The sequence below is a fragment of the Cebus imitator genome, unplaced genomic scaffold, assembly GCF_001604975.1.
Source record: "Cebus imitator isolate Cc_AM_T3 unplaced genomic scaffold, Cebus_imitator-1.0 Scaffold326, whole genome shotgun sequence".
NCBI lineage: Eukaryota > Metazoa > Chordata > Mammalia > Primates > Cebidae > Cebus > Cebus imitator.
This window is the reverse complement of record NW_016107641.1, coordinates 2,529,274-2,538,323: the sequence shown is the minus strand read 5'-3', so window position 1 is coordinate 2,538,323 and position 9,050 is coordinate 2,529,274. Positions and strand designations below refer to the sequence as shown.

General features: G+C 44.8%; 1 protein-coding gene across 1 annotated transcript in view; it reads left to right on the top strand.

The window, feature by feature from the left end:
- The first annotated feature begins 612 nt into the window (after positions 1-612).
- The window catches only part of LOC108286704 (beta-microseminoprotein A1-like), a 14,497-nt gene continuing 6,059 nt past the window's right edge, over positions 613-9,050 (top strand). Inside the window, exons 1-2 of the mRNA XM_037729960.1 lie at positions 613-720; positions 8,179-8,284. Of these exons, the coding sequence (XP_037585888.1) occupies positions 718-720; positions 8,179-8,284 (109 nt within the window). The 5' untranslated portion in view covers positions 613-717. The remainder of the gene's footprint in view (positions 721-8,178; positions 8,285-9,050) is intronic.

Below are 9,050 nucleotides of genomic sequence, written 5' to 3'. Positions count from 1 at the left end.
CCAAGGCCGTCCTGGCCATGACGAGGGCAGGTGCGGCTGTTTGGGAGGAGACCGCGGTGGAATGAAGAGAAGGAAGGCTTGCTTGATGCAGCAGGGAGTAGACTACGGATTCTAGGAGGGCTCTACAAAGGTCCAGTGATTGAGCTTGTCGGGGAAGCCTGAGCTGTATGTAGGTCTTGCTCTTCTGTGCCCTGCAGCATGGCTTGACCCCTTTCTGTTCTCATGCCAGACCCTAAGGGCAGTGTCAACTGGGCCACAGATGCAGGCCTGGTGGGCCTGGTGTGCCTGGTGGGCTGTTCTTACGCCCACCTTCACCTCCTGGCTGTTGTGACTGGCACCCGTAAGGCTCTGTTTCTTTGTGTGTGAAATTAAATAAGGACATGTCATACATCACATGCTAGCAATCCACCAGCACATAGCGAAGGCTCAGCAAAGAGGAGTTCTCTTTTCCTCTGCTTTTTTAGGTCAGGAGCAAATTCAGATCAGGGTGGAGACAAAGTAAACATATAACTTGGGTGGAGATCTGATTGATTAGTAACTCATAAATCATCTGAAACCATACTTTCCTGTTGATAGTGAACCTCTGTAAACACACAATGTGTTCCCACCTTGTTATCATTCCCAATGATGTCAAATGCGTGGTTGCCCTCTCCAGTATAAAAGATTTATGCGACTTTCCCTAGATGCACCTGCCTGTAAGGAGTCCTGCTCGTCACGATGGTAGGTAACTGGTTTTATATATAAAGGCCAGAGAAGCAAAAAAGAATGTGTAGTCCTTATTTTAATATGCTGTGATGTGTGCTTCTACTGCACAGCATTGAATGGTAAATGTGACCTATTTAGGAATCTTTTGTTATTACCTGCAATCCAATGTTCATAGTATGAGAGTCTGGAGCTTGGGAAATTTTTAATGAATTTAGCACTAGTTCTGTTCTCTAAGATCTAAGTTGTTTTTCCTTCCAGTAATTCTGTGGTTTGATTAGGTTTCATAGATGTCTCTAATTCTTGGGTTCTATGTGAGTAATTTGTGAAATTAAAAGTAATTTCAGAGCTACATGACTGCATCATATTTGAGATGAAGGAACTGAGACTGGGGAGGGGAAGAATGTGCCATTGGGGTCTCACTGCAAGCCTGTGAATGAGCTGAGACAGGAACCCAGGCATCCCTCTCTCCCTGCCAGGGGCTCCCAAACTTGTCTGTGCAGTGGAGCCCCCTGGGGAATTCTGAAGAGCACTGACACCTGGCTCCCACCCCAACACTCTGATTTAATTGGGCTGCAGTGGGAACAGGACATCAATTTTAAAAGCTACCCAGGAGATTTTAATGCTCACTCAAGTTTGAGAATAGTTTCCCTAGGCCCTTTTCACTGTATCTTGTGTTAAGGAAGAATCTTTGGTTTTGGGGGCTTTATTTGTTTGTTTGTTTTTGAAGACAGGGTCTCACTCTGTCACCCAGGCTGGAGTGCAGTGGTGCGGTCAGGATTCACTGAAGGCTCAACCTTCCTGCGCTCAGGTGATCCTCCCACCTCAGCTCCCTGAGTAGCTGGGACCACAGGCCAGCAACCATGCCCGGCTAATTTTTGTATTTTTTGTAGAGACAGGATTTTACTATGCTGCCCAGGCTGGTCTTGAACTCCCGGGCTCAAGCAATCTGCCCAGCTCAGTCTCCCAAAGTGCTGGGATTACAGGTGTGAACCACTGTGCCTGGCTAAGAAAGACTTTTGCTTCAAAATTTATAAAAACTTATGCAGGGTTTTCTTGCATCTTAAACTTCATCTTTCTGAAAACGTTCTTTACTAACACCAGGGAAAGAGCTGGGCTGCTCTCAGGGCTGCAAGGGAGATGAGGCAAGAAGCAGCCAGCCAAGTGTGAGGAACCAGGGAGCGGGTCCTCAAGAGCGGACCCTGGGCCTCCTCTGCGTCAGGCTGGAAGACAAACATGCTCTCAGAAACTGTCCTGAGGCAGAACTGGGGATGGTAAAACAACAGTGAGGTTCGGGGTTCTCCCCATCTCCACTGGACTGGCTCCTCCCGCCCATCCTCCATGCAGCTTCACAGGAACTTAGCAAGCTGCACAGCTGGCAATACCCCTGCCTGCCCGCGATCCTGAGGATCCCCAAGTCTTTATTTAGTAATTTAAAAGCTTTTTTTTTAATTTTACTTTTTCTTTTTTTTCTTATTTTTTTTGTTTACACCATTTTGCAGATATATATATATATGTGTATATATATATATGTGTGTGTGTGTATATATATATATATATATATATACATATTTTTAGTAGAGATGAGTTCTTGCTATGTTGCCTAGGCTGGTCTCTAACTCCTGGGCCCAAGTGAACCTCCCCACTCGACCTCCTGAAGTCCTGGGATTACAGGCATGAGCCGTTTATGTCTGACCAGACCCCTAACTCTTGATCATGCGGTAAGACCCTTCCAGGAGCGGTAATTTACCTAAAGAGATATAGCTTCTAAGGGCACTGCCAGTCTGCTTCACCTTAAGGCTGACCATGAAGCTGCACCATCTAGAAAACCCTAGCCCATGCTGGCATGGTGGTGTACTCTCCTGTGTCTGCACACATCAGGGGCTCATGGTTACTAAATGCAGGAAAGGAAGATAGGAATGGAGAGAAGGCTGGTGGCAGAATAGAAGACAAGAATGAAAAGGAGCTTTAGAGCCTCTCTACTCAGGGGTGGGCCTCAGACCAGCAGCGTGGGCATCACCTGGGAGCTTCCATGTAAGTCTGTAGACCTACTGAAGCAGAATCTGCATGTTATTGAATAAGCTCTCTGGTCGGGCGCGATGGCTCATGCCCATAATCCCAGCATTTTGGGAGGCCAAGGCGGGCAGATCGCTTGAGGTCAGGAATTTGAGACCAGCCTGGCCAACATAATGAAACTCCATCTCTACTAAAAAGACAAAAATTAGGCAGGCATTGTGGTACACACCGGTAATCTCAGGTATTCAGGAGGCTGAGGCAGGGGAATCGCTTGAACCTGGGAGGCAGAGGTTACAGTGAGCCGAGATTGTGCCACTACACTCTAGGCTGGGTGACAGAACAAGACTCCATCACAAAAAACAACAACAACAACAACAAAAAACCCGCCCAGGAATTTATATGCACATTAAAGCAGCACTGGGTTGAGCATTGTTCCTGGGTTCTCACATAGGTAAAGAAACGGAGGCACTGGCTGTTTCTTTCTTCAAGGAGCCTGAGATTGTGTGTTTCCTATTAACTCCCTGGGTAACTCTAATGCTTACCCAAGGGGGAGAACCCCTCTTTTTACAGGGGAGGAAAACTGAGCTTCAGAGAGAGAGAGAGAAAGAGAGTCAGTGTCAGGCTATTTCTGAGATACTGTCAAGTGGGAAATCTCTTAATGAAATAATTTTCTCTCTGCTGTCACCATGTTTGGACTCCATCCCCAGTTGTTCAATCTCGTGCCTTTGCTCTAGAGCTGCAGGAGATTTGGGGATTTTGCACATGTCACTTGTCCTGCACTACAGCCCTGCTTGTCTCTGTTGACTCTCCGGCTTTGTGACTGAGTGAAACAAGATCTCCAAGATTCTAGTGATCCTCAGTACCCCTGGAGCCCTCTTTCTGTATGAAGGGAGTGAAAAAAGTATCTACAAGCCTTTTTTTTTTTTTTTTTTTGGGAAAAAATGTTTATGTTTCCACAATGATTTTGAGCTGAAGGTTACGCAAAAGAAGAATGAAACAGAATAAGTGCCACTCCAAGTCCTGGCTTGAACTGAATATATCGAGGTTTGACTTGTGTTTACAGAATTTCTTACTTTCTTTCTTTCTGGCTATAAACTCCATACATTTTATTGTAGAAAATTTAGAAAATAAGAGGAAAATTCCAAAGAAGAAAATGGTCATAATCCTACCATTCAAAGATGACTTGTTATTTGGTATAAAACCTTCAGTGTGTCCTGAGCGTCTCTCTCCACATCATGGGAATCACGCATTTCATAGCCTGCTTCACTATGTAATGACACGTGATCATTTGCTCAGGTGACTTCACCTTCTACCTTGCTGGCTCACCAGGTGTTTTTCTGAGTCACTGTTCTCCACCAGCTCTGTTCTTGGGCATTTGGTTTCTTTCCACTTTTTCCACTGCAGTGAGCATCCTTGTGGAGGAGTCCATCTCTGTACCATTTTTAGGATCACATCTTGGAGATGAAAAGGTGAAATCAAATGCTGTAAATGGTTTTAGGAATGTGGATATATAGTAGCATATTGTTCTCCATAACAGTTGTTCAAAGTATGTCATTCTTGTGCATATCACCTCACATTGATACCTCTGTTTCTCTCTGGTTTTTATAAATTCAAGATATTCTTGACATTTCATTATGTTTCTATTTGATCTACATATTTATATTTCTTTTGTTATCAGTAAATTGAAGTTTTTCATGTGTTTATTAATCATTTATCTCTCTCTCTCTCTCTCTCTCTCTCTCTGTGTGTGTGTGTGAGAGAGAGAGAGAGAGAGAGAGAGAGAGAGAGAGAGAGAGAGAAATGCCACTTTATTTCTCTTGCCAGTTTTCTGTTTAAGATGTTTTTCAGCTATGTGCTGTAGTCACACTGGAATCCCAGCACTTTGGGAGGCCGAGTCTAGTGGATCACCAGAGGTGGGGAGTTTGACACCAGCCTGAACAGCACAGAGAAACCCTGTCTCTACTAGAAATACTAAATTAGCTGGGCATGGTGGTGCATGCCTGTAATCACAGCTACTCGGGAAGCTGAGGCAGGAGAATCGTTTGAACCCAGGAAGCAGAGGTTGTGGTGACCCGAGATGATGCCATTGCACTCCAGACTGGGCAACAAGAGCTAAACTCTGTCTCAGAAAAAAGAAAAAAAAAGGTGTTTTTAGGGCCGGGCATGGTGGCTCACACCTGTAATCCCAGCACTTTGCGAAACCAAGGTGGGAGGATCACGAGGTCAGGTTATTGAGACCGTCTTGGCTAACACAGTGAAAACATGTCTGTTCTAAAAATACAAAACAATAGCGGGGTATGGTGGCACACAGCTGTAGTCCCAGCTACTCAGGAGGCTGAGGCAGGAGAATCACTTGAACCTGGGAGGTGGAGGTTGCAGTGAGCCGAGATCGCACCACTGTACTCCAGTCTTGGTGACAGAGCAAGACTCAGTCTCAAAAAGAAAAAAAGGTGTTTTTCTTCTCCCATTGGTATATAGTGATATTGTTCTGCAAATTTGATAATCTTTCTAATTTCAATTATGTTCTTATATTTATATTCTGAAATCTTTTTCTTTTATGCTTAGAATAAGTATTTATGTATATATGCTGTGATTATTTTATGATCTCATTGTAAAAATTTAACCCTTGAAACCTTGTAGAATTTATTTCACTAATGGTGACTCAAGTAGGAAATTAACTTTGTTTCTTCCCCAAATAGTTCACCACTTGTTCTAATATCATTTATCGAATAATTGCTCTCTACAGATCTCAAAGACCATGTTTATTTTATAATAGGCTTCTACATATATTTATACTTTCTGGTTTTCTTATTTTTCTTTTTCACCTTATCCAACTACCTTTGGAACTTTCTGGGTTTTCTATTTTGATCTTTGTGTTTGTCTTTTTTACTGTTAAAGACAGGGTTTCACTCTGTCACTCAGGCTGGAGTACAGTGGGGCTGTCATGGCTCAGTGCAGCCTCAACCTCCCTGGGCTCCAGCGATTCTCCCACCTCAACCTCCCAAGTAGCTGGGATTACAGGGGCACACCACCACACCCACCTAATTTTTGTAATTTTTTTTTCTGACACAGTGTTTTGCTCTTGTTGCCCAGGCTGGAGTGCAATGGCAAAATCTCCGCTCACCACAATCTCTGCCTTCTGGGTTCAAGCCATTCTCCTGCCTCAGCCTCCCTAGTAGCTGGGATTACAGGCATGTGCCACCATGCCTGGCTAATATTGTTTTTAGTAGAGACAAGATTTGTCCATGTTGGTCAGGCTGGTCTCAAACTCCCAATCTCAGGTGATCTGTCCCTCTTGGCCTCCCAAAGTGTTGAGATTACAGGTGTGAGCCACCACACCATGCCTTAATTTTTGTATTTTTGGTAGCAATGGGGTTTGACCATGTTGCCCAGGCTCGTCTTGAACTCTTGAGCTCAAGTGATCTGCCTGCCTCAGCCTCTCAAATTGCTGGAATTATAGGAGTGAGCCATTGTGCCCTCCCTATCTTTCTATTCTTTTTATTTTTTTGAGACGGAGTTTCACTCTTGTTGCCCAGGCTGGAGTTCAATGGCATGATCTCGGCTCATCACAACCTCTACCTCCCGGGATCAAGCGATTCTCCTGCCTCAGCCTCCCGAGTAGCTGGGATTACAGGCATGCGCCACCATGCCTCCCTAGTTTTGTATTTTTGGAAGAGACAGGGTTTTTCCATGTTGGTTAGGCTGATCTCAAACTCAGGATTTCACTCTGTCACTCAGGCTGGAGTACAGTGGGGCTGTCATGGCTCAATGCAGCCTCAACCTCCCTGGGCTCCAGTGATTCTCCCACCTCAACCTCCCAAGTAGCTGGGATTACAGGGGCACACCACCACACCAATCTAATTTTTGTAATTTTATTTTGTGACACAGTGTGTCAGGTAATCCACCCACCTCAGCCTCCCAAAGTGCTGGGATGACAGGCATGAGCCACCGCACCTGGCCTTTCTATTCTTATATGAGTCACATACTACTTCAAGTAGCATCACTTCATAATTAATTTTAGAAATCTTACAGAATAAATGCTTTCATTCCCATTGTCAAAAGACAAAAATACAACATATTTAGTTTAAAGATCTTATTTTTATTTATTTATTTTTTTGAGACAGAGTCTTACTCTGTCGCCCAAGCTGGAGTGCCGGGGCACAATCTTGGCTCACTACAACCTCTGCCGCCGAGGCTCAAGTGATTCTCCCACCTCAGCCTCCCGAGTAGCTGGGATTGCAGGTGCATGCCACCATGCCTGATTAATTTTTTTGTATTTTAGTAGAGAACAGGTTTCACCATTGTTGCTAAGGGTGGTTTCCAACTCCTGAGCTGAGGCAATCCACCCGCCTCAGCCCCCCAAAGTGCTAGGATTACAGGCATGCGCCACCATGCCTGGCCCTTCTTGGCTTTTACTTGTGAGTCTAGAATCTGGCAACACCTCATTCCATAAAATAGATGGCGTGTTCTAAAGAGCTGACCAGAGAGGTTTGCCTTTATAGACAGAATAGAGCCAGAGAAAGCAGAAACATAGAACGGAAACTGAATTGGTCTTTTCCAGGTGACTTTGCTTATAAAAGTTAAAGCAGAAGGGACTTTCTTATCATGTCAGCTAAAACTGGCCTGTTGGGCATTTGGCTATTACCTCTCAGTCTCTCCTGATTTCTTAGAAGGTTGGATAAGCAACTTAGTTCTGGCTTAGTAGCAGAGAACTTCAGCATGGGCAACTGCGTTTTGGTTTTGTCTATTCGGCCTAGTGCAGGAGCTCAGTCCAAACCAATGGCCTCCTATATATTTCATTGAACACCATCTTCCCTTTCAAGAGTTCCCAGAAATTACCATATTAAAGTTTGTTTATTTCGCTCATCTCAAAAAGATGACAAGGTCAACTAGATACTTTTCCTTGTTCTACAATTTCAGCCCAGATTAACTGGTTTGTTCATGGAGCCATCAAAGATGCCTTTATGATCTGGGAAATGAACTTCCTAGCCTCACCCTCTGTGTTCACAGCGTGGCCTCAACCTATTTTTCCAGTCATATCTCCAGCTAATCCAGTTAACTACAATAAGCCTTCAACTATATATGTTTGTTGCTTCTCTTCTCTATCTTTGTTAACGTTTCATTCTTTTCATGAAACTCCTCATTCTGTCCTTTAACTCTTACATATTCTGCAAAGAGGCTAAAGATTGCCTTATCTATAAAGGTCTCCTGAACTTCCTCTGCAGTGAAACAGCCCACATATCATTACTGCCCTATGCCTGTTGACTCCTGTTTGCCTCTTTCTGTAGTTCATGCTAGTGACTTGTGTGGGTCTTATTCCCTCGCTAAGTCACCTGAGGTTAGGAGCTCCACCTCATAACCTCTACCAGAGCCCAGCAGAGGTCCTGGTACACAGCACTCAGTAAGGGATTATCCTCTGAATTAATTCATTCTTCATCCTGACCTTTTTTCACATTACAGAACGTTCTCCTGGGAAGACTTGTGATCCTTGCAACCTTTGTGACTTTATGCAATGCATCATGCTATTTAATACCCAATAAGATAGTTCCAGGAGAGTCAACCAAGGGTAAGTCTTGGCTTTTCAATGTTTGTTATGTTATTGCAGCCTGGTAGGTGGACCTGTCTGCAGATGAAAACCTTTGCATTATTTTTTGTGTTGTTGTCGTTTGTTTGTTTGAGACAGTCTTACCCTGTCTCCCGGGCTGGAGTGCAGTGGTGAGATCTTGGCTCACTGCAACCTCCTCCTACTGGGTTCCAGTGATTCTCCCACCTCAGCCTCTCAAGTAGCTGGGACAGGTGCCCACCATCATGCCCAGCTAATTTTTGTGTTTTTGGTTAAGACAGGTCTTCACCATGTTGGCCAGGCTGGTTTCGAACTCCTGACCTCAGGTGATCTGCTCGCCTTGGTCTCCCAAAGTTTTTGGATTACAGGTATGAGCCACTGTACCTGGCCACACTTGGGGAGACTTGTAAGAATACAGTGGCCTGGGCCCTGCACCCAGAGATAGATTTCATTGTTCTAGGGTAGGGCTGAGACATAGGTGGTTTTCAAGTACCCAAGATGTTTCACATGTGCACCCAGGGTTGAAAACCACGGATGCGGCGGAGCACGGTGGCTCACGCCTGTAATCCCAGCACTTTGGGAGGCTGAGGCGGGTGGATCACGAGGTCAAGAGATCAAGACCATCCTGGTCAACATGGTGAAACCCTGTCTCTACTAAAACTACAAAAAATTAGCTGAGCATGGTGGCACGTGCCTGTAATCCCAGCTACTCAGGAGGCTGAGGCAGGAGAATTGCCTGAACCCAGGAGGCAGAGGTTGCGGGGAGCCG